The 26842-nt window shown below is 32.1% G+C and overlaps 1 protein-coding gene across 1 annotated transcript; it reads right to left on the bottom strand.

Annotated features, from left to right (window-relative positions):
* Positions 1-20484: 20484 nt before the first annotated feature.
* Positions 20485-22532, bottom strand: LOC125370335. Its single transcript, XM_048375368.1, has 3 exons — positions 22190-22532; positions 21264-22111; positions 20485-20853 (listed from the first exon to the last, which is right to left on the bottom strand). The coding sequence occupies exons 1-3, from the start codon at positions 22530-22532 to the stop codon at positions 20485-20487; spliced, it is 1560 nt and encodes a 519-aa protein (XP_048231325.1).
* Positions 22533-26842: the final 4310 nt, after the last annotated feature.

Below are 26842 nucleotides of genomic sequence, written 5' to 3'. Positions count from 1 at the left end.
GCTTCAACTCTTAATGCCTAAAGGGCATCTCAAAAGTGATTTTTACTGTGGAAGAGTAATCATTTATCTATTTCTTTCAGTTTAATATATTGCAACTAAACTCATAGTACTACAAATAAATTTTGTAAAACTATTTTGTTGAGTGAAAATAATTGAAATAGTTTTTCGAACCACAAAACTATATGAGTGTCAATAAAAATTGCATTCGTTATTCCAGCAATGATATACTTATAGAATATACTAATAAAGAGATGAACAAGATGTGCATTAGGAGCACCCCTCCACAAACCATAAACACATCCAAAATCATAAAATCTCTTTTGCCATTTCACTTTTTATCATTAGTGCAAACCCTCCTTGCTTAAAGAAGAAGACCATTAAATCATCCTTGCCCTTCGGTCTTCACTTTCCCTCCAAGAACCACATTTGTAGTAGATATGGTAGAGGGCTCGATTTAACTTCATAGGCTACTTCGGATTACTTTGAATCAGTTCTTGAGGCAACTGGTGTGTTACAGCTATAATTATTGTTTATCAAAGTGGTCATTTTTACAGGGAATTCATGTAGGAGAATATGGTATTTGGGTTTGACCCAATTTTAGCTAAATTTAATGCAAATAATATAGAATACTCTGTCACAGCTTTTCCTTTAGGTGGGTTTGTTGGTTTCTTAATAATGATTGTAAGAGTGATATTCCACTAAATGAAAAGAATCTACTCAAAAAATGAACTTGGATTACTTGCACACCTTGGATTATTTGCAACTATAATGGATAAAAGAAAAAGAAATTGAAGGAACTACTCCATTACCAACACCAACAACCACCTCTATTACCACGTGTATTTATTATGTATGCTGAGCTGTCACTAGTTGGTTAGCTTAGTCAACACTTAGTTACTTTATGTTCCTCTTGATTTCTCTTTTCTCTCTATGTATTAGAGATCTTACGATGTAGTTGGTTCAATAATAATACCAGTTACATTTTAATCAAATGAGTTGCATTTTAATTGGTTCGAAAATGAGTTGATTCACTTGTAATATTAAATTGTAGAATAAAATTTAAAAATTATTTTATAATTTAACATTTTTATATTTGGAGAACAAAAATATTTTTCGTATCAAATAGATGATATTTATTTTATTCTTGTAACACATTTTAGATATATATTATTTTTTTTATTTTTAAATTAAAAATATTAATAGAAATATAAGTTTTGATAAAATAAATATTTTTAAGTAAGTATTTATACATTTTATAATCATAACAAATTATTAAATATATAATTTTTGATTTTAATAAAATTTGAAATAACTTTTTTAAAATAAAATTTTAAAATATTTATAAACATATTACTTATAAAATTATGATTTAGTAATGGTTCAAGTTAAATACATACAGAACTAACAAAAAATCATTTAAATATAAAATATTTACTTAAAAAATATTAAAGAAATAAAATACTTAATATTCTTTTAATACAAAAAATATATTCATCTCTCAAATATAAAAACACTAAGTTATATGATGATTTTTCTCAACTTTACCATAAAATTTATGAATCATATGCTATTGAAGATTTATGGAATTACTAATAAATATTTAAGAAAATATAGAAACATAAAAAAGATTACCAATAAAAGGTAGATTTTTATTAATCAAATCTCAAACTCATATCCCTGTTTTGTACGATACCTTATATTATTGAAATTTTTATTTGGAAATAATAATATATTATTTATCCAAAAAATTTATTTTCCTGGTGTTTTGGTGATTAGCTTATTAACCATAAAGTAACACATTCTTCACTATTACAATAGGAACCGAAAGTGAGAGTTAATTTTGACATGTAAGTTTTACGTAATACTTTTTATCTTTTTAATTCTAACTATTTCTTTCTTTATCCTAATTGGACTGTATATTAACAAATATACATTGTTTTTTATTCTCTCTTGCCTTATTCTATTTAGATTGAAAGTATATATTAGATAATTGAATATTTAAAATATTTTAATTTTATATTTTAATTATTAAATGATCAAATTGACCTAAATTTAAGTGAACAATCAGTAAGAGCTTAATACGGGTCACTAAATATATATAAAAGTTGAGCTTTGAAAACTTCTGATGTGTATATTTATTTATTTATAATATTAATTTATATAAATATAATTAATATATTAAATATAAATATTGAAAACAAGGAAAGCATCTGAAAATATTGAAATTTTATTGAGAAATATTTTTAAAATACTAAACATAATATGATATTATTAATTATATCATTTATTAAATATTTACTAATTTTTTAATAGTTAAATTTTATACATATAAAATTTTTGAAATAAAAATTTTAATAAGGGTTAATACTCATAAAATAATAATACATATACAGAGAGGTATTGTGACAGGTTAATTGACACAGTACCGGCTATGGCCTATGCCTAGAGACCCAAACAAAATAGAGAGCCTTCAGAAAAACTAAAGATACCAATTTTCTAATAAATATATATTATATAATTATAAGTTTTATAGAGTCCTGATTTATTAAGATTCTAAATAAATTTAATTTATGAAATAAAAATCAGCATTAATAATCCACTTGTGCACTTGTTAAAGTATTTAAATAAAATAAATAAACATTAATTATATTATATATCTAACTTAAAATTACTTAGTATTATAAATTGAAGAAAAATCATTTAAATTTAGAAATTATCTTAAAATATAATATAATTTTTGATATTGTTAGTTTATATTTATTTTAGAAATTAAAATTATAAAATAGATTATAAATAAGAGACAAAAGTACCAGTTAAAATGTTAGATTTTATAATAAAAATATTTTTTTCTCTAAATGCATGAATAATTTATAAATACTATTAACTATTCTCATAATAGCATCTTTAATAGAAAATAATTTAAAATTAAAATTCACAATTATTATTCATGTTCAATTATGTCACAAAAATACTAAATAATTTAAGTATTGATCAATTAGAAAATATTTACCTTATAAATTTTAAAATAAAAATTTAATTAGTACTTTTATATATCAAAAGCAAGAAGAGTATATTTTAAATCATTTTTACAATATATTTATAAATAGAACCATAATTGAATATTGTTTACGGCTGCGAAAAGGTGTTGGACCAGCCCTGAATTGATCATTATCTTTTGTGGTAATTACTTTTTGTCCCTTTTATTTTTTCATATTATACTATTTATCTCTTGATATTTAAAATATATATTTTCTCATCATTCTATTTTATAATTTTATATTAAAAAACTTTTCTATTAAAATTTATGTTAGAAAATTATTAATTTGATTTGATTTTATGCTTTTTACCTTCTGATATTTTATATAATATACAAATTACCTTCTATATTTTATTTATTGCACTAAATACCTTCGCATTTTGAAAGTGAATGTAAATAAAGATCCAAATTGATAAAAGAAATATAATTTGATCTTTAAATTTCTTATCAAGATTACAATTCTACTGAAATAAAATTAATAATAATAATACTATCTATTTTATTTTAACTATATAAAGTTAAATTATATAAACTTTTAATATGAAAAGAGTTTCTTGTGTTTTTTCAGTCTGCCTTCTTTTTTGATAGCTCCTCTATTTATAGAGGTCTTCAGTCTTGAGGCTCAATAATTCTATACAAATTACCTTCTATATTTTATTTATTGCACTAAATCCCTTCGCATTTTGAAAGTGAATGTAAATAAGGATCTAAATTGATAAAAGAAATATAATTTGATCTTCAAATTTCTTATCAAGATTACAATTCTGCTGAAATAAAATTAATAATAATAATACTATCTATTTTATTTTAACTATATAAAGTTAAATTATATAAATTTTTAATATGGCAAGACTTTCTTGTGTTTTTTCAGTCTGTCTTCTTTTTTGGTAGCTCCTCTATTTATAGAGGTCTTCAGTCTTGAGGCTCAATAATTCTTGCTTTGGATGCTTTTCATAATGGACTGAGGGGCTCCACGTTTTCTAGATGCTTTTAATAATGGAGTGAGAGGCTCCACATCTTTTGTAGGAATTGTCTGCCACGCTTCATCATTGAGGAATCTTTTTCTTTAAAAAAGTAACGGTGCAGAGTCTTTTGTCTATTTTCTTTTCTTTTAAAGACTTTTTTTTTGTTGGGCATTTGGCCCATTGCAGAATTGTATTGGGCTGCCATTTCTGGTTTTCAACCCAAGGGTTTTACAATGATATCATTTGATGGGTTTAAATATCCCAAAATAGTCATTTTCGTTCGAGTCACCATCTAGATCAATTGCTACTGAGCTGGTGCTGGAAGAGGAAGATGAAGCTTTAGATTTTCCTTTTGAAGAGGCGGTCTCTCACAACTATTTGATCAATTGTAAGAAATCTTCTTCTGTTTGAGCCGCTGCTAGCTTTGGAATAATGAAAGACTTCTGTGCCAGGAAAGTGGTATGTTCTTTCGGAGGTGGCAAGAAGCTATTTTTTAAAAGAAAACTTTGTACCATCTTTAGAGATAATTTTTCTTGGTGGTTGAATTTATTCCACCATTTAACTCTGAATCCTCGGGCAAGGATGATTTCTCCATCTGCTGCTTGGTTGAAATGGAAATACCATACACATATCCAGGGGAGAAAGAAGTTTGAACAAAATAGAAGTAAGGAAGGAAAACGTCTTTCTATTTTATTGGGTTTAAAGTGAGTTTTGAAAAGATTAAACAAATGGAGAACTTCTGGAATTATGGTCTCTGGAACATTGCCATAAAAATTCCACCATTGTTTCAACCAATATAGAATTTTTGAAGTTTGGATTATGCTTGTGTCGAAGTAAAAAAGCCAAGAATGGCTTTGTCCTTCGTTTTTTAAAAGAAAGGTATTAAACCAAGCTTGTTGGTAATCCCAATAGTTGAAAGATGTATTTAGGCTTGAAGGGTAGGTGCTTTGGAGGGAGGTTGGAAAAGATCTTGGTGAATGTAAATCCATTCCCCATTCTGAAGGGCGAATGATTCTTTGGATGGTGCATGTGGAATATACTGGGTCTTTGTGATCTTTATGCTTTTTGAAGTGTTTGAATTTTGTAGAACCAGGTACCTTAAGGATAGACTAGTAGTAAGATTGGGGTTTTGATTTATTCCAGGGTTTAAAGTACCATCCTAGAGGAAAAATTTTTGAAACTAGTTTTGAGGGGCTTTCTGTACAGAATCCTTCCTCAATAGTTAAAATGCTTTGAAAGTTTTGCTTTTCTACATATTCATTGGTTTTGAAAAGTTTTGTTTGTGACAAAACTATTTCTTGTGAGTTAGGCTTTGAAATACTTTGAGAGCTCTGAGATAGATTTTGAGAAAAAATTACTATCTCAGGTTTTGAAAAAGGGATAGAGAGTATACCTTTACCTTTGTTTGAAGAGGAGGATGACTTTGTTGAAATCTCGGGGTAAAGCTCTACTACTTGCTTTGAATATTCTTTGACCATCTTTAAAAACTCGGGAGTTTGTTGTGCAAGCCACTCCTGAATTTAGAATTGCTTTTGGGCCGGGTCTTCTTTATTTTTGTCTATCTCTTCCTGGATGATCTCAGTCCAGGTTCTGATAGGCTTTGAAGAGGAGGGTAAGATCTTCTTTTTTGGGTTTTAAACAACTTTTGTATTTGTTGTTGGCTTTTCCTCTTTGTCTTTTGCTCTCAATTTTCTTGGCATTGTCACTCCTGTTTTTGAAGGAACTCTCTGGTTAGAAAGTCTGGAATTGAATTCGAATCTCCTCTTATGTATTCGATTTCAAAATCAAAAACGGAAAGAATGGCTTGCTATCTGGCAAAAATATGTTTTGAAGCTATATTTTGAACATCTTTTTGTAATACTTCTTTTGCGGATTTACAATCAATCTTTAAAATAAATTTTTGATTTAAAAAGTCACTTTGAAATTTTGAAATGCATAAAACTATCGAAAGAATCTCTTTTTTGATAGTCGAATAATTCTTTTGTGTATCCTTCCAGTGTGCAGAAGTAAACTGGACAATACATTCTTTGTTGTTTTGAACTTGTTTGAGAATTCCACCATAACCTAAATTTGATGCATCAGTTTCAACAATTTTGAAAGCAGATGGATCAGCTAGGTGTAAACATGGAATTTCAGAAACTTGCTTTTTAATGCTTTGGACAATCTTTGTAGGCTTAGCAGTCCATGCATGGAGATTTTTCTTTAATCTATCATGGAGGGATTTTGCTAAACAGTTCAAATTTGGATAAAAATCCATGACATAATTTAAACTACCAAGGAACCTTTGCAATTGAGTTTTTTCCATAATTTTATCTGAAAATTTTGAAGTAAAAGCTAGAGACCTTTCAATTGGGGTGACAGTTCCCCGGGAGATGTAGTGTCCAAGAAATCTAATTTTCGTTTGGAATAAAGATATCTTGGACTTTGAAACTACTAGACCATTTTTCTTAACAACATAGAAAAATGTCTCCAAATGTTTGAAATGTTGCTCTAGAGAATTTGAAAATATTAACACATCATCGATATAGACAATGTAAAACTTTGAATAAGGATTGAAAATGTCATTCATGATTTTTTGAAATTTAAAAGGAGTATTTTTTAATCTGAAAGACATTACATTCCATTCGTACTGGCCAAATGGAACTGTAAATACAGTTTTGTACCGATCTTTAGGATGAATCTGGATTTGCCAGAATCCTGATTTCATATCAAACTTTGAAAAAATAAAAGCAGAATGAAGCTTTTGAATAAGATCTTTTTTTGTTTGGAATGGGGTATCTAATCCACTTTAGAGCTTTATTCAAAGGTTTGTAGTTAATCACCAACCTAGGTGTTCCTCTTTCTATCTCACTATTTTTGTTGACATAGAAGGCTGCACATGACCAGGGGGATCTCGATTTGGTAATTAAACTCTTTTGCTCTAAATCTTTTATTTCTACTCTACAATGGCTTTCAAGGGTTTCATTCATTTGGATAGGTCTGGCTTGGTAGGAATTTGTTTGTCACTAAAATCTTTTTCATATAGTAAATCCACCATATGCTGTTTTCTTTTCCAAAAAGCATTAGGAAGACCAGAACAAACTTCTTTTTCAATTTTCTTTTGCAAATCAGAAATTTTTCTTTAGACAAATCCATTTTGTAATTAGCTTTGGATTCTTTTTAAACCCATATCTTGTTTTAGGTGGAAAAGCTAGGTTTGTTTTCCTTTAATCAAAATATTTATCTCAAAATTATAAATTGAGTGAGCTTTTATAAGATTGAGATTTCTCTTCTTGGGTTTTTCTGAAAAAGAAAAAACAATCTTTGAATCTTTAGCTTTAAAAATGATACCAGCAGTAGCTACTTTGAAAGGAGTAATTAAATTGATAAAACGAGTTCCCAAAATAACAGTTTGCTGTAAATCCTTTGTAAGAATAAAAATATTTTCTTAGAGCAATATTGTTGTTTAGAATTGCAGCTTTAGTTTTCCCCACAATTCTGATCTTTGAACTATTGGCTGAGGTGAGCCTTTCTTTAGGTTCTTGATAATATCTTTTAGGAACTAGCTCATAATTGATACAGTTGAGATCTGCTCCCGTATTAAACAAAGCTATAGTTTCTATCTGGAAATCATCAGAGAAAATGAGTTTTATTTGAATCAAATATTTTCTTGAGGTTATTTCTTTTAAAACATTAATGAAGTTTTTTGAGACATTTTCAAAAACCTCAAGATTTTGAAAATCATTTTCTTCTTCAGAATCAGAATCACTATTTTGTTTAAGAATCAAGCTTTGGAGCAAAACAGAATCATTTTGTTGTTTTTCTTTCAAATCTTTGAGTTCTGTTTTAATGGTTTTGATTTCTTTTTGAAGTTCTTGGATAGTAGGGAGAGGGTTCTTTAACTTTTTCTCTTTTTCCAAGATCATAGTAAGATCATAGGTGTACTTACTAGAAGAAGGGACGAGAGTTTCAGTTTTTAGAATTTCTTTCAAAACTTGTTTTTGGATTTGAGGGTCATTAATATGCTTGATGGCTTCAAGAAGAGCTTCTTGTTGCCTAGTGAGCATATTAATATTCTTTGAAATATCATTAGATTCTGATTCAGAATAATCGGATGATGTTTTAATTTCATCAATTTGAAATTCTTCCTCATTATTCGAAAATTCTAATTCGGAGGAATCAACAAGAAGAGCTGAAATTTTGCTCAAAATTTCTTCTTCTATTTGGAGCTCATGAAGTTTTTTAGAAAACTTGCAATACTTTGAAGTGTGACCTTTTTTTCTACATTTGTAGCAAGTAATTTTGCTAAAATCTTTTTTGAAATTTTGTTTTAAAAATTTAGAAGATGATGGCCTTTTGTAGAAATTCTCTTTGTTTTTAGGCGCTTTCCTATTTTTGAAAAAACATTTTTTCTTAAAAGATTTAGAAAAATCTTCTTTGCATTTTCCTTTGTAGGTAGGGGAAGGTTCTATGGGATTATACTCAAACTGGTTACAAAAACTACCTAGCTCCTGCCTAGTCTTCTTCATTTCCCATTTGAGTTGTCTTTGGAGTTTAAGTTCATGGCAAATATTCAATCCCTCTTTCTAAATAAGGCTATCTAATTCATCATAAGTGTATAAATCATAAGGGATCTGGCCATTATGGGCTTCTCTTATGGTATTCCTAACCCTTTCACTTAGTATCTTAGGTAAACCAGCTAAGAATTTCTCTTTCCAGAAAGGTTGGTTTAAATCTTCCCTAAGCATGACTCTAGTTAGGAAAGTATCTTTATAAGCTTGGAAGTTGCTAAGCTTTTTGCAGGTTAGATTGCTGAGAAGCTCAGCATTCTTATCTTTTAGAAGAGAAGGGTCTCCTATGAAATGGAGGGAAATCGTCAAGATTAAGGTTGATACAATATCCTTAATAGGATTTCCTAGCTCATTTAAGATGGGAGTCCCTTCTATGGTGGTTTGGATGGCACCTAGGATTTGGAGCTGTTGTGCTTGTGTGAGATGATAATCCTACCATTCTTTAAGCTGGCCAGAAAATCCAACTATAAGGAGCTCAACAATGGCTCTATCGGAGGTACCGCTTTGGATTTTGTAGGCATTGGCTGCCATGGTCATCTGTTGTAAGAGACCAAGAATGTTGTATTATGACATTCCATCTATATTCCATTCATAGACGGAAGAGGCATTGAATCTAGATTGGGTGAGGATATTATTTCTATTTTCTATCCCTAAATCTGGGCAGTATTCCTAGAAGTATGCCAAGTCAATCGAGGGGCTTGCCATCCCAATCTATTGATGTTGGAAGGTTTTTCAGTGACACTTTCAAGCTCTGAATCATTATATTCATTGCTTTGGGATTGATCTATAGTACTTATATTCCTACTGCTTTGAGGAGTATCGGGTACTAAGTTTTTGGAGGACTCAGAAGTTGCTAATTTGCTAAGTTGTTCCCTGACTGCTCTAGCAAACTCAGTTTGCTTCTGAAATTGGTCTTACCTAGGCTTTGATATCTGGTAAGGTTTGAAGACTGGATTTTTGAGCTTTTTTGTTTGGCTTATCGCTCTTGGATGACTAGTGTTGGGGATTGGAGAGGTGAAGACTGTAGGAGGTTTTTGAATTTGGCTTTCTATCCTAACAAGCTGTTTCCCTATTGTGTTAAGATAGGTATTTGAGAAATTGTTCTGCTGAACAATATTCTTGACATTTTTGTCAAGCTCCTCTCCTACTAATTTGTAAGGCGCGGCTTCTATTTCGTTCTCTCCATAAGAAATGGTTATTTTCCTAAGGGGAGGATGTTCAGACTAGATAGTTTGGTTTTCTCCGACCTTCCATTTTGGAGTCTTGTTCCTTATAGTAACATGACTAATGAGTTTTTCTTTAAAAGGATAAAGAATACTATTTTCTTTGCAATAAATCTGAAACCAATCAAAAAATTTGATTTGGATTCTGTTTTGTATGCAAAATTGGTAGTATCTTTCCTGGATACTGTCCTTTTCTTGTAGAAAATGTTTAAAAAATAAAAATTTTTTGGAATGGTTTTTCTTTGAATAGAAATCTTCATGTAAAAGCCTTTACCCCAAGATTTCTCCAAAGTCATCCTCCTTTTCAAACAAAGGTAAAGGTATACTCTCTATCCCTTTTTCAAAACCTGAGATAGCAATTTTTCCTCAAAATCTATCTCAGAGCTCTCAAAGTATTTCAAAGCCTAACTCACAAGAAATAGTTTTGTCATAAACAAAACTTTTCAAAACCAATGAATATGTAGAAAAGCAAAACTTTCAAAGCATTTTAACTATTGAGGAAGGATTCTGTATAGAAAGCCCCTCAAAACTAGTTTCAAAAATTTTCCCTACAGGATGGTACTTTAAACCCTGGAATAAATCAAAACCCCAATCTTACTACCAGTCTATCCTTGAGGTAACTGGTTCTGCAAAATTCAAACACTTCAAAAAGCATAAAGACCACAAAGACCCAGCATATTCCACATGCACCATCCAAAGAATCCTCCACCCTTCAGAATGGGGAATGGATTTACATTCACCAAGATCTTTTCCAACCTCCCTCCAAAGCACCTACCCTTCAAGCCTAAATACATTTTTCAACTATTAGGATTACCAATAAGCTTGGTTTAATACCTTTCTTTTACAAAATGAAGGACAGAGCCATTCTTGGCTTTTCTACTTCGACACAAGCACAATCCAAACTTCAAAAATCTCATATTGGTTGAAACAATGGTGGAATTTTTATGGCAATGTTCCAGAGACCATAATTCCAGAAGTTCTCCCTTTGTTTAATCTTTTCAAAGCTCACTATAAACCCAACAAAATAGAAAGACGTTTTCCTCCCTTACTTCTATTTTGTTCAAACTTCTTTCTCCCCTGGATATGTGTATGGTATTTCCATTTCAACCAAGCAGCAGATGGAGAAATCATCCTTGCCCCAAGATTCAGAGTTAAATGGTGGGATAAATTCAACCACTAAGAAATTTTTTTTCTAAAGATGGTACAAAGTTTTCTTTCAAAAAATAGCTTCTTGCCACCTCCGAAAGAACAGACCACTTTCCTGGCACAAAAGTCTTTCATTATTCCAAAGTTAGCGGCGGCTCAAACAGAAGAAGATTTCTTACAATTGATCAAACAGTTGTCAGAGGCCGCCTCTTCAAAAAGAAAATCTAAAGCTTCATCTTCCTCTTCCAGCACCAGCTGAGCAGCAATTGATCTAGATGGTGACTCGAACGAAGATGACTGTTTTGGGATATTTAAACCCATCAAATGATATCATTGTAAGCCTTGGGTTGAAAACTAGATTGTAAATAATAATAATAATACAATTTTTTGGTTCAATTAACCATCAGTTTTTTACATTAAAAACTAAAAATCGACCGATTAACTAATTTTTTTTAAAAATAAGAATTAAAACCGAATCGACTAGTTCAGTTTCAATCGGTTTGGTTTGTTCGGATTTTTTTTGCTCACTCCTGATATCGTCCATGAGTGAATATTAAGACTGCTAGGAACATTCTCTAAGGTACGAACACTCCAATCCAAATCGAAAGTATAATTGGTGATCTAACCTACACATTGTTAGACTATTAACTTCTTTAATGATCAACAAACAACCATATATATACGGATTATAGAGAACATATTAATTATGAAATCCCAATACTTGAGAACTATCATGCTAGAATTATTAAAGGAGTTTATATATAGATATATGTTTCTATCGTATCAATGGATTTTTTCATGGAATAAATGATGAACGAGTGCTTGAATCAACATGCGTGACTTTTTTCAATCAAATTTCTAAATTTTTTTTGGGTTTTTAGCTTTGTCTTTGATGGGTAAATAATAAAAAATTGTTATAGGATTTGAAATTATAACTTAAAATTTTTTACATTCTAACATAATAAGATACTATTAAACCTATATGAATCATAAAATGATATCCATCTATTTAATTAATATCAAATTCTACAATACTATTGGCTCTTCATAAATAAATCATTTAAATAACGCCTATTGATAAAATAACCCATTAGTATAATTATTTTATTAAATATGTAAATACATGTAATAAAAATTAAAACCTAACACACATTGGTTTCCTTTATGGTAAGAATGACTGCAAGAAATCTCTCAGTTCCAACTGAGACATTAACAATGGATATGATAAGAGAATTAATATAGAGAGTATCATCACTACCTTCTAGAACTAGATTCACAACCGAGCTACTGTTAAACAAGTTAACGCTTTTTTCTCTACTCTCAGTTGTTGCTAGCTTAATTGCTTGAATAGTTACCCAACTTTATACTTTATTTTAATTTTAGTATTAAACTTCAATTTGTATTAACTTGATATCTAAACTTTGATTTTAAAATCACTAGCAAGTTAGATATAATTTTTAGGTGAATTATTTTGTTACTTAGTGATCGAAAGTACATGTGGTTTTCATGTATGCTCCATCTCACTTAAAAGTTATAGAAACAAATATCTAGTCGATATATTAGTCATATCCCATATCTAATTCTATCTAATTGTGGGTGGTGATTTCAGGTGCGCACCCAACTGTTTCTAGCAACTATGACACTTCAAAGTTTTTCAACCTAAAAAGAATACTATAAATATTCACTGAGACTAGCGCAGAGACTGGAGTCAACACCTGGATAATTATCTAGAACACTTTTACTAATTGAGTGGCGTACTAGATTCCATAAGAAAGTTTCGTCATCTAAAGATGATTTGGAAACCAACTTCTTTATTTGTGTATTTTGGTATTTAATTTATTATTTAATAGGCCATTTTCTATAAATAAAATATTAATATTTCTAATAAAGCATTACAACATTATGAGGTCCACTTAGGTCTAATCTATTTTAAGCTCAATTTTCAGTCAAATAACTAATCTAATTATCTATCCAATTATGTATAAAGGCTCATTTAATCTAGCCCAATTACATATTATACTTTAATTACCAAGTTTTTAACCTAAATGGGCTACATCTTATATTACAATACCTTATTCAGTGATACTATTCTAAGTGAATTGGTTAATTAACTAAATATGGCAAAGACCACTAAGTCTTAATTGTATTTAAGCCCAAACTTATCAGTATGTTAACCTAATGGACTACAAATTGCATGGCAAAATCCAAGTTTTATATAACAGTTATTTGTCATTATCAAAATAAAGCAAAAAGAAATGCAGAATAAAAAAAGCAGTAAATCTAACTATTACAACCCTTCCTACAACTAATAAACTTAAGAAAAAAAATAAAATAAGTCAAATTTGGCAAAATCAACAAAAGAGATCGAAAATCCACAAATTAGGGCAATTTGGGACAAACAATCGATTGATGATAGCATAAAACCGATTTGGTTTAGTGCACAACTGATTGGTGACATCATAGAGTGGATCGGTCTAGGCCTTGATTATAGTCGGTTTTGCAATTTTCTCAATCCTCCCTCGCCTAAAAGTTAATAACATGCACAAGAGATAAACACATGATTAAAACTAAAAAAATAAGGCCAACGACATAAAAACAAAACTGAGCTAAAACAAATAAAAAAAGGTGTAAACATGCAAAAGAATGAACTTAGAAAAGATAAAAAAGGTTGTACATGGCAGATTCTAGATTTGAGCATGCAATCCTAAGAGATTGATATAATCAAATGAAAACATGAATCTAACATGTTATTCTAATCATTCAAGCCATCATATACAAAATTCATCATATTGCATATTATCATATTCAATTCCCAGCATATTTCATGTTATCAGATTCAATTTCCAGCGCAATTAATATTGTTAGATATAATATCTATCATAACGAAAAAAATATATTGACTCATAAATACTTAAATCTAATCAGAGAAATCATATAAAATTATAAAAGAAAATCATCCTAATCATGTTTCTAAGATATAAAGTGAAAAAAAAAACTAGTTTTAAGCAGATGGAGATGATGATGATACTGAATTTAGGGAACTCTCAAGTTGTCATTGTATAGTGCTGATCTTCGAGTCTCTAGAAATGATGAGGTGGTGGAATTAAATACTGGTTGAGAATCCAGTGCTGCGCGGGTTTGGGAAATCTTCTAACAAAGTTTTCAAACCTCTAGTTTTACTTAGTGACTTTTCCTTTTGTTTCCTAAAACTCTCTTCTTTTTTGAACGTATGTCAATTCCTCTAGGTAACTCTAGACCTAGGATGTATCATTCTATTTATAACAATAGGGTTTTTGAAAAACCCTAGAGGAGCAAATAATTGTTTAAATTAAAAAGAAGCAATTATCTTCTACTTTTTTCGGATAATTAAATCCTTTAAGATTAATATCCAATAAAATCCTTAAAATTTAAATTATTATCACTAATTATATTTTAAAATTCCAATAATTATCACTAATATCTACTACAAACTTTTTTTTATCAATTTTGACATTTTAAGTAAAAAATATACGTAAAACAGCGTCGAATTTCGAAAAATAGTCAATCGACACTGTGTAGAGCCGACCAATTATGTATAGAGCCAATTTGACTCCATGTTAAACTAATTGGCTCAGTGTATAGCCGATTCAGCTGTACGTATAGCCGATTGGCTTCAACGGTAAAAGTTTCTGAAAATTTTGATGATTTAGTCCCTACACTTCTAAAAATTGTTATTTTACAAGTTCACCCAACAACTTGGTGTTTTCCAAGGCTAACAATAAACCTCTTCCTTTAGTGAACTAATCCTTTGCTAAGTCTTTTAACTCTTGAGTAATAATGGTTACTCAACAACCAATATCTTGTATTTTTAATAACTAGGCTCACACAACAATCTTTACAGGAGTATTCAAGCTCTTTCAATAATACAAATAAGAGAAATATTGATTGCAAGAAGAAAAGAAATGAATGCATAATAATTGGGGCTTCTGGAGGTTGTGGATCATACTTAAATGATCATTTGGTGTGGTTTTTATAGTTTTAAAAATCGAGAGAGCTGTTACTTTCATATACCAAGAAATCCATCAATTTTTGCTTTAAGATATTGCATTAAATGCACTTATCAAGATGAGATTCGCGATCGCAAATCTTGAAATCCTCCAATGGCTATTTGACGTGGTGTTGTGGCATTGGCGGCTTTCAAATATGACCGTTGGTGGTTTCTAACAGATACTTCTGTCTTCAGTATTCATGGTCGCGCCCTCCTGAGGTGCGAGCGTGATTTCAAGCTTTTCAAGGCCAAAGTCTTCTGCCTCCAAACTTTTACTTTTCATTGTCACGCCCTATATGGTGTGGTCAGGATTTTGATCAATTGTAGACTAGAAGTTGCTACAGCTAAATTGTTGATTTTCGTGGGCGCGCCCTTATGGTGTGTTCGGAACTATACTACTTATACTACACTAATGAAATTTAATAAAAACATTAGTCCAAGTATCAATTTGTTTGTTAGGATCAAAATATAGAAGAATAGGCCATATGACAAGGCACTTAGGCTAATAACCTCCCCTTTTTTGATTTTGACAAACAAATTGAGAAAGACAAAATAGCGTAAAATTATATAATGGATTAATGAGGTTTAAGTATGTGATTCCCCTTAATTCTTACTTCCCCTCAATTTATGCATGTAATTTAATTTAATATATAGTTTTGATCTATACTCTCAATGTTTTTGCTCTATACCCTTCTGCCCTTTTGTCAAATTGAAAAGAAAATAATTGTAAAAGCATTAAGAGGTGTAAAAAGGTCAAGAAAAAATTAAAGAAAAGACATACAATAGGGAATCATTAGGCACAATAAGATAAATCATATTAATTAGAATAAGAAATTACATAGATAGGGACAAGGAACAAAAAAAACATAAAAATAATGAAAGGATGAAAAACAATAAAAGATGTGTATGTAATGCAAAATGATATTAGAGAAGAAATGGCTTCCTAGATATCCTTAGAACCACTAGTCTCTTCTTCCTCTTCATCTTCCTCATCATTAGACTTATCATTAGATAAGCGCTATGAGTCCAGATGGTAAGGAGGTAAGTCATGATACTTTTCCATTTCGATGAGATCTTCATGAATATGTTTGAGAAGCCTATAGAAATTCTCAATTCTCTTTCCTTGTCTTGTCATGAAGATCATCATCTTTTCCTTTAGGGTGATCCTCCCTTAAAGTACACCTGTTTCTTGCTCCGCCCTTTTCTATTCACTTCTTATTTCTTTAACTTCCTCTTCTTCTTCCTTTTTATCAGCCTCTGCATTCAAATGTGCCATTTTCTTCTCCCTTGCTTGTTCCATGGATGATACAACACTAGCACCCAAAATAACTTCTAAGAATTTATCATTCTTTTTCTTTAGAACCTTGAAGCGAAGAAAATATTGAATGGTTATATAGTTGGTGCTCAAGGGTAAAGGGGTTTTAAGAAAGGCAAGGTTTAAAGGGGTTAGAAGCTTAAAATAGTTTACAATCATAGAGACATAAGGTGAAACCATGACACAACCACGAGAAGATTTTGAGAGGTGGAAAGTGTGATTAATTAAGAAATTGGTTAATTGGATGGACTTATTATGGACTATGTAATAAAGAATGCAAAGATAATTTTGGATAATCTTATTTCTATCACAGCTTCCATGAATGGTTAGTGTGATAATCCTTTGAAGAGTCCAATGAAGAAGGGACTTAAAGTGTTTGGCATTTGAGTTGTTGTCAAGTTTAGTTTCAATAGAGATTTCCTTCTAGAAAGAAACCAAACTTACTTGTAAATCGCCAAGTTCCATAATGACATGTTCTTAAAAGTTAAAGATCCCTTCAAGTTCACTTCTTAGTTAATTGCCATCTTTGCCCAAAAAGATTGAATGAGATCCCAAAATATCTAATATCTTCTCCTTGCCTCTTGCTTACTTCAAGAGAACTTAGGAACTCTAAGGTTAGTTCCTTGTGCCCATCCAAACTAGAATACACCAACTTTTTCATTTGGATATTGTTAAGGTGCTTGATAATATCTTCATATATCCCAATCTTTTAGAAATCAGCATTGAGAGAGGCTTTTGATGCCTCAAATTTCTTCTTAGCAAGAGTCTTGTGGGAATATCTAATGATAAGGCAAGAAGATCTTTATCTTAGGTCTTACCTTTGCCTTTTGCCTTTGATATGTGGTGTTCTTAGGAGCCATTTTAAAGAGCGAGATGATATGAAGATGAATGAAGTGTAAATTGAAGAAAAGCTTTAGAAAAAAGAGAGAAATTACTTAAGAAAGGTCTGATAGAGTTAAAATGCATGTAATGTGACGTGGGGGGTATTTATACATAAAAAGGAGTCAAAAAATAGTAAAATTGTATTTAAGAGGTATAACTCCTCGTAAATTGTTCAAAATAATGGTCAAAAGTTTTTCAAAAACTATGCAATTCACAACCGCAATCATGGAGTGCGAGTGTAAATTTTAAATTCCTATTAGAATGACTAGGTTGACTAGCTTCGCGACCACGATGATAAGTGTTGCGATCGCGAAAATAGGTAGTTTTACCACGGAAGTAATGCTTCGATTTTTTACCAAATTTCATGACTGCTACCCAGACTTGCGATTGCAAATTTTGAAATTTCGCATAGAATGGTTGAAGATAAAGTACAAGTGATGTATTCTTTTATCCCACATTATATGCAATTCACATTTGATATATGAATGGATGATTCAACCAATAAAATTGTCTCACTGATCTAAGTTTGATTCCATACATAATTAAAACAATCAATAAGCAATCAATTTAAACAACTTCCATCAAACATACCCAAATTCTCTCCTAATAAAGTCTAATCTATCCTCACTGAGGGTTAGAATAGATTCGTAGACCAGGTCGGCTAATCCATCTTAAATTTAGACTAGTTCTATAGGGTCCCTTCCTCTTCCTACTATTTGGTGAAGATGTTAGCAAGTTGATTGTTTGTATCAATAAATTCTAGTACTACATCTCCATTTTGAACATGATCACTTAAGAAATAGTGTCTAATGTTTATGTGCTTGCTCCTAGAAGGTTGAATGGGATTCTTAGATAGGTTAGCACTAGTATTGTCACATTTGTTTGGAATGTGACTGAGCACTTGGCCTTAATCCTTAAATTATTATTTTATTCATAAAATTTGGGTACAACAACATCCGACCTCAACGTATTCCGCTTCGGTGGAGGATGAGGCAACCATTACTTGCTTCTTACTAAACCAAGATACTAGACATTCTCCTAGGAAATGACAAGTTTCAGAAGTGCTCTTTTTATCTAAGAGGCTACCTGCATAATCGGCATTGGAGAAGTCAATTATGTCAAAAGATGTATACTTTGGATGCCAAAGACCTAGATGCATGGCTCCTTAAAGATATTTTAAGATTTTTTAATGGCGTGTAAGTGACTCTCTAGGACAATATTAAAAATAAGCACACAAGCATACACTAAACATAATATCAGGTCTAGAAGCCGTGAGATAGAGTAAAGATCTGATCATACCTTTATATTTCTTCTCATTAATGGGCTTACCCTTCTCATCCTTGTCTAGCTTTGTTGATGTGCTCATTGGTGTCTTGGCAATCTTGCATCCTTCTATTTTAAACTTTTTAAGAAGTTTCTTTGTGTACTTAGATTGATTGATGAAGATGCCATCCTTACATTGCTTGGTTTGCAATCATAGGAAGAACTTGAGTTCACCCATCATATGCTCATTTTGAATCTTTATTCATGCACTTAAAAAATTCCTCACACAAGGATTCGTTAGTAGCACTAAATACTATGTCATCAACATAAATTTGAACAACTAAAGTATCATGTTTATGAGTTTTTACAAAAATTATTATGTCAACCTTTCTTTTTGAAAATCTATTTTGCAATAAAAATAAGCTAAGTCTTTCATACCAAGCTCTAGGGGCTTGTTTTAGACCATACAAGGCCTTAGCTAGTTTAAAGACATAGTTTGAAAATTCAAGATGTTCAAAACTGGGAGATTGTTTAACATACACTTCTTCTTCTATAAAACCATTTGGAAATGCACTTTTGACATCCATTTGAAAAAATTTAAAATTCATGTGACAAGCGTAGGCTAAGAGTATCTAATAACTTCTAATCTAGCAACTAGAGCCAAGGTCTCATCATAATCAATGCCTTCTTCTTAATTGTATCCTTTTGCAACCAATCTAGCTTTATTTCTTGTGATAGAGCCTTGCTCATCCAACTTGTTTCTAAACATCCATTTACACTTTATAATTTGGTGATCCTTAGGTCCAAGAACAAGTTTCTATACTTTATTTCTCTCAAATTGGTAAGTTCATCTTGTATAGTAATCACCCAACTCTCATCATTTAGAGCCTCATTAATAGTCCTTGGCTCAAATTGAGAAACAAAAGCTAGATTATTTAAACCAATAAGTTTGGAATGAGTACTTACACCCTTTGATAAGTCTCCAATAATTTGAGTGGGAGGATGATCCTTTTTGAAGCTCCACTCCTTGGGAAGAAATTGTGAATTTTCCAATGCTTGAGGATCTTGAGTTGCATCATGATTTTATTAATCTTCTTGATTCCCTTCTATGGGTTTGTCAACTTCTTTTGATGGGTTATCAAGTTTCACATCTAGCTCCTTAAATGCACCTACAAGATCATTCACACAAGTATCTTTACCAAGGTCAAGCTTGCTAGATTCATAAAAAACAACATTTATAGACTCTTCAACTACTAAAGTACATTTGTTAAAAACTCTATAAGCTTTACTTGAGGTGGAGTATCCTAGGAAGATTCCAATATCGGTTTTAGAGTCAACTTTCCTAAGATTATCCTTAGTATTCAAATGTAGCATTTGCATTCAAACACTCTAAAATATGAAACCTTGGGCTTTCTTCCATTTCAAAGCTTATAAGAAATTTTACTTAACAAAAGTCATTTGAAAATTCTATTTGAACATAACAATTAGCGTTAACGGCTTCCATCCAAAACTATGAAGGGAGTTTATACTCATTGGGCTAAGGGAGTTTATACTCATTGAGCATAGTTCTAGCCATTTCCACTAATGTTTTATTTTTTGTTTCCACAACTCCATTTTGTTGTGGTGTCTTAGGAGATGAAAAGTTGTGTAAAATACCAAATTCTTTGCAAAGATTTTCAAAAAGATCAATTTTAGATTCTTTTTCATGATCGCTTTTTATGGAAAAAATTAAATATTCCTTTTCATTTTGAACACGTTTTGCTAATGATTTAAGAATATTAAAATTTCATTCTTATGAGCAAGAAAATTAACCCAAGTAAATCTACAATCACAAATGTGTTATCCACCCAAACTATCTACTCTTGTAGGTCCAAACAAATTCATATATAGTAGTTGACGTGGTCTAGAAGGACTTACAATGGCTTTAGATTTGAAAGATGATAGATGTTATTTTTCCATTTGACATGGTTCACAAGGCTTGTCCTTAATGAACTTCACTTTGGGGAGTCCATTTACTAGTTCCTTTTTGGCTAATTCATGTAGAAGCTCCATACTTGCATGACTAAGTCTTCTATGCTATAGCCAAGATTCATCACTAACAGAGACAAGACACTTGAAAGATTGATTAGTAACTTTGTGTAGGTAAATTGTGTAGGTGTTGCCGCTTCTTTCTCCTTTGAATATCGCATTGTCATCCACTAGGGCATTGACAAGATATCCATTGAAGTCAAAAGTAACTTTATTGCCTTTGTCATACAATTGACTTACACTTAACAAATTATGCTTTAATTTATCAACTAATAAAACATCGTCAATGAAAGTTTTTCCCACCTTACCGATGGAGCGAATACCAATTACCTTACCCTTAGCATTATTTTCGAATGCGACTTTACTTGCATCATAATTCTTAATATTTACAAAGAGGCTTTTGTCGCGAATATGGGCCTTGAACATTCATTATCAACATGTCAAAGATTTGTGCTTGTGGATTTAAGACACATCTATAAAAATAATTAAATCATTTGATTTTAGGTATCCAAACAAGGTCGGGCCTTTTGAAGTTAGCTTTAGAAGATCCATCTATGAAGAGATGCATGTTCCTTATTTGATATTTAATATTGATATGTCCAACTCTCATGCAATAGTGGCAAGTGATCTTAGAATTAGATTTGGTCTTCTTTGCGGCTTTTGCTTGAGGTTTGGACCTCACACGACTCACATCATCATACATGCATGAGCAAGACTTATTAAATATTGATGTCCTATACATGAATACATGTCTTGCTCCTTTTGGCTTAGCCTTTGGAGCATATATATCTTTCTCTTTTCTTTTGAATGGAAGGTTTAGTATGTACTTGTTTCTTTGAGATTCTATTAGAGTTTTTCTGAATGATTGGGGATTGAATAGCCTTAACAAAAATTGCGGTGTTGAATATTTGAGGTGTGAAAGCTGAAGCTCTATTGAATCCAAGTCCATGCCTCATAAGGGGAGGTCTTTGAGATACAACTAGTGTATCAAGAGACTTTTTCCCTTTGTGAAATCTTGAGATTGAGTTCCTAAGCTCATCAACTTCATTTTTCAATGAATTGTTTTCTTTAAAGAGTATTTCATTTGAAATCTCATTCAATGATTTCTTTAGGTTGTCATTGGAGGTTTTTAAAGAAGCAATTTCTTTCTTTGATCTCTCAAGGTCTTCTTGCAAGTTTAAGCACTTGTTTTTATAAGAACTTAGTTTTGAAAGCATATTTTGTAAAAATTCATCCTCATCATCCAACACATTATCACCAAAAGAATGAGAAGATGAACAAGAAGAAGAAGAATTATATGAATGAGAAGTAGAACATACCTCATAAGAGTCCTTCATGTTGGCCATGAAGCAAAGATTGGCCTCTTCTTCTCTTTCTCTTTCATTATTAGAGGATGAGGAAGCATCGGTCCAAGTAGCTTTCAAGCTCTTTTTCTTTTCTTTTTTTTCCTTCTTTCTCTTCAAATATTTGGGACAATCCGGCTTGATATGTCCGTGCTTCCCATACTCATAGCAAGTGACTTCATCTTTTTTGTCCTTGCTTGATCTTGATTTGAAGAAAGGTTTATTGTTTATGAAAGATTTGTTGCTTCTTCTCCTTTTGGCCTTAAGAATTCTTTTGACATGTTTAGTGATGAGGGCCACATCATCACTCTCACTTTGTGCTTTCTTTTGATCTTCATCATCACTTGGGACATCATTTGCTTATTGAGCTTTTGTGCTAGCCTTAAGTGTTAGTGCTTTCTTTTTCCCACCATCTCTATCAAATTCATCCTTGACAAGGGACATCTCATGGGTTAAAAGTTTGCCTATGAGAATATTCGTAGGTATCTTCTTAAGGTCCTCATTTGCTTCTTCAATACTAGTCGCTCTAGCACCATACTTATCCAAAGAAAGACTCCTAAGGTTCTTATTATTGATATCCACTAGCTCATAATGCTTTCCAAGTTTTCTCATGTTATTGATGATGGTGAGAAGCCTATTTGTCATGTCGGTGATGAACTTGTTTGGCTTCATCTTGAACATCTCATACTCGGTGACGTACATTTGGATCTTCCTTGATTTAACTTGCTTGGTGCCTTCGTGACAGTTCTCCATGGTAGTCTAGATTTGATGAGCTGTTGTGCAATGTTGCACTCTCCTACATTCTTTTTTAGAAAGGAAACTCCCAAGAATGGCCATTGCTTGCTTATTCTTGTGATTGTGCTTCTTGTGAGCATCCACCCATTTTTCTCTAGGGAGAATCCTTTTTTCACCATTTTTAACTTCGATGGGAGCCTTTCATTCATTTACCACATAGTCCCATACTTCAATGCCATAGGAATCCAAGTAGATTTCCATACAAAATTTTCAAAAGGCATAGTCGGATCCATCAAAGAATGGCTTAAGGTGTTGGGCTCCTTCATTAGTTGCCATGATCTTTTCACTCGCAATGAAGCTTGATTGACCAATTGTTGTCCCTTGGAACCTAAAAGGGGGTGGGTTGAATTGGTGATCTCAAATTGTAGAATTGAATAACTTTAGGTGATACACAAGGACTTAAGAAAGAGTAAAGAGAATTTGAAGAGAGTTAGGATTATAGAAATTGACATAAAGTTTTATAATGGTTCGAAAACAATCCTCCCTACATCAACTCCTTAATATTACACTTGAGTATTCAACTATAATCTTTAAGATTACAACCTTGGGTTTTACAAGTTCATCCAATAACTTGGTGTTTTCCAAGGCTAACACTAAACCTATTCCTTTAGCGAACTAATCCCTCATTAAGTCCCTTAGCCCTTGAGTATTAATGATTATTCAAGAACCAATTTCTTATAATTTTTAATACCTAGGCTCATACAACAACCCTTACAGGAGCATTCAAACTCTTTTAACAATATAAATAAGGGAAATATTGATTGCAAGAAAAAGAAAATCAATGCCCAATAGCTGGAGCTTTTGGAGGTTGTTGGTCAACTTTAAATAATCATTTTATGTGATTTTTATTATAATACCCGTAATTTTTCTTTAATAAAGATAATATTAATAATGATTAATAAATGAGTTTTATTTAAATTAATTTAATTATATTTTTATACGGTTTAATTGGAATGATTTAATATTAGACAAATAAAGGAGTTATTTCTATACCCAATTAGTTTAATTTTTAAGGAGTTAATTAAGTTAATTACTTGAGAAATAAATTATATTTTTGGTCATTCGAAATTTTCCCCAAATGTATATATTTATATAAATAAAATTATATATTGAAAAATTTTGGAGGAATTTGTAAATGATGTTTTTATAAAAGAATTTTTAGGGAAATTGGTATTTTAATTAGCTAGTGGTATTTAATTTTAAGTTGGAAAATAGTTAGCAAATTGATTAATTAAATTAATTGTGTGTTAGGACTAAATTGGAAATTTATTTTGGGATGAGGATTAAAAGAATAATTTTATTATTATGGGGGTTTAATGAAAATTTGTAAGTTTGGTATTTTTGTAAATAAATATGTCGACAGGGGTATATGTGTAATTATGTATTTTTAATAATTCTAATTTGACCCAAATTAAATAGATAGGGGCTTAATTGAAAGGATAAAGAAAAGTATAGGGGTTAATTGGAATTTTTTCAAGACGAAATTATAGTAATTAAAAAAGTTGAGGGACCAAAAGGTAAGAAAGAAAAATGTAGGGACCTAATGTCGATATTGGAAGGAAAGAAAGAAGAAAAGAAAGAGAAAGGAAGGAGGAGAGAGGGGTGTCTTGGTCGTCGGCTCAGGGCGGTGGTGATGGGTGGAGGAAGGGGCCGGTTTATGAGCCCAATGGCAGCAATGAAAAAAAAGGGGAAGCATTATGGATGTCGGTGCCGTTCCAGCCGATTCTGACGTCCTTTGGGGACGAGGTTGGTCTTGTTTTGACCGGTGAGTTGAGGGCTTCCTTTTGGTGGCGGCGGCGTTGGCTTTGGTGGTTGGAGGAAGGAGTTCCAGCGAGGTGATGGCAGCGGCATTTTTCGGCGAGTTTTGGCAGTGGATGGACGATCGGAGGATGTATCCCGACTCTTCTCAGCTCAAGCTTCGCAATGGCACCGATCGTATCGGACTTCATTTGCAAATCGACGGCCGAGATCGTCCGCAAATTGCTCCTGATGATCGGGGGTCAGATCAGAAAATCAGAAGTGGGGATCGTCATCAGCGTGTCGTTTCGCGTATGATGGTGTATTCGGATCGTCGATCGGACTCCGGCGGTTGGAGGCGAGTCGACCGAGCGATCAAGCGTCTCGATAATTTTCTTTGGCCGTTGATTTAAGAATTCTTTGATTTAATTTATGCTTATTGTTTTGTGTCGAGTATTAGATGATATTTGTGAGTAAAAAATAAATAGTTTGTCGGACTGCCTGCCGTAGTCGTGATTTTTGTGTTGTGTGGCGGAGTCGGGAAAATAGCGAAGTCTTGGGGACCCGACTCCTGTTGTATGAATTGTTGGATATTTATAGTGTTTTTCTGGCAGGTCCTAGACCCATTTTACGAGGGGTAAACGTACGTGTTTTATGGGAGGTTCTGCCAAATTTTTGGTAGACTTTACCCGAGTCGAGATTTTAGGCAGTCAGTCTTAGGAATCTAGACCTAGGGTTAATTGTCAATTGTTCAGCATTATTGGTAAATTATTTTTCGTGATTAGATAATCCGTCTGTTCGGCTCGCTCCAACCGGGGCACCAAAGCAGAGCTAGGAGGTCGCCAAAGCTGTGAGTTAAAGTCATATATCGATTATGCACGTGTCATGCATAAGTTTTTGATTTGCAATTATTCATTTAATTATTATTCATTTGTATCATGCTTTTGATTGCTATTCATTTATATATCATTTTCTTTATATTGATTTTGTTATTGCATGATGACACGGGATAGGACGGCAATAGAACATATTAGTTTGATAAGTTTACCGGTATAAAACCGTGAGTGATGGAAAAGGGGTAAAATGGTAAATTTAAAAGGAAAGTTTAGGACTTGCCCTGGTCAAGCATCGCTCTCTGGGCTTAGTAGAGTGTGTTTGCTGGAGGTAAGGTCCTTGATCGAGCTTGCTCTCTGGGCGCCAGACCTGTTGGATTAAGAGAGCCGAAAGGCTAAGACAAGTGACCAGACTGGAGGTAAGGTCCCTGATCGAGCTTCGCTCTCTAGGCACCAGTCCTATTGGAATGAGATTAGTTAGGATGTTAGAGTTGAGATTAGTCGAGATGTCAATATGGAGATTGATCGAGATGTTTGTGTTGGGATTAGAGTTCTACTGGAGTACTCCGTCCCGTAGCGTGTGAAAATTATTTTATTTAATTTAAGCATGGCATGACGCATATATTTTTACATGACTTATGTTTATTTCAAATTAAATAAATGTATAATCGAATTATATGCAAATATTTTTGGATATATGATTTTAACTCACTCTCGAGACTGACAGTCTTAATTTTACTGTTTTTCAGATCTGTGACTGTTAGTCTTCCCGCGACTCTTATCTAGTAACCCGACTCCTTCCTCATCGGTGACGTAATTTGATTTGGTATGTTAATTTGTAAAATCTTAGATTCTCCGCAGTTGAAATAGTAGATGTATCAATGGTAATGCTTTGTAGTTTCGGGTCTAGCCTAATTCTTCTGGCAGACCGAATTAACTATGTAAGATTTAACAGTTAAGATAAATTATGGCATCAGAAAAATGAGATGAGATTTATTTAAGTCAGTAAGTGTCATGCTTACTACGGGATTCGGTGGCCTTACGCTTACCCATTCCCTAGTGCCGGTCACGGGCCCACAGATAGGGTCGTGACATTTATAGTCTTAAAAATCGAGAGAGTCGTTACTCTCATATACCAAGAAAGCAACCAATTTTTATTTTAAGATAGTGCATTAAATGCACTTGTCAAGATGAGATTTGCGGTCGCGAATCTTGAAATTCTCCAACCGCTATCTGACGTGGCGTCGTGGTATTGGTAGCTTTTAGATATGATCGTTGGTGGTTTCTAATGGATACTTCTGTCTTTAATATTCATGGTCGTGCCCTCTTGAGGTGCGATTACGATTTCAAACTTTCAAGGCTAGAGTCTTCTACCTCCAAATTTTTATTTTTCACAATCGCGGCCTACATAGTGCGGTCGCAATTTTGATTAATTGTAAACTATAAATTATTGTAATTAAATTATTGATTTGCGCGGGTGATCTCTTGTGGTGCGGTCGCTATTTCCACACTAGTTATACTACACTAATGAAACTCAAAAAACACATTAGTCCAGTATCAATTTGTTTGTTAAGATCGAAATATAAGAGAATGGACCATGTGATAAGGCACTTAGGCTAACATTCACTTATAATCCTAATTTATACTTAAGAATTTCAAAGCTAGTGAAGGATGAGATATTAAAAAGTATCATGCCAT

This window comes from Ricinus communis, chromosome 6 (genome assembly GCF_019578655.1).
Source record: "Ricinus communis isolate WT05 ecotype wild-type chromosome 6, ASM1957865v1, whole genome shotgun sequence".
NCBI classification, from domain to species: Eukaryota; Viridiplantae; Streptophyta; class Magnoliopsida; order Malpighiales; family Euphorbiaceae; genus Ricinus; species Ricinus communis.
The sequence above is the reverse complement of the archived record's forward strand: the minus strand, read 5'-3'. Positions and strand labels throughout refer to the sequence as shown.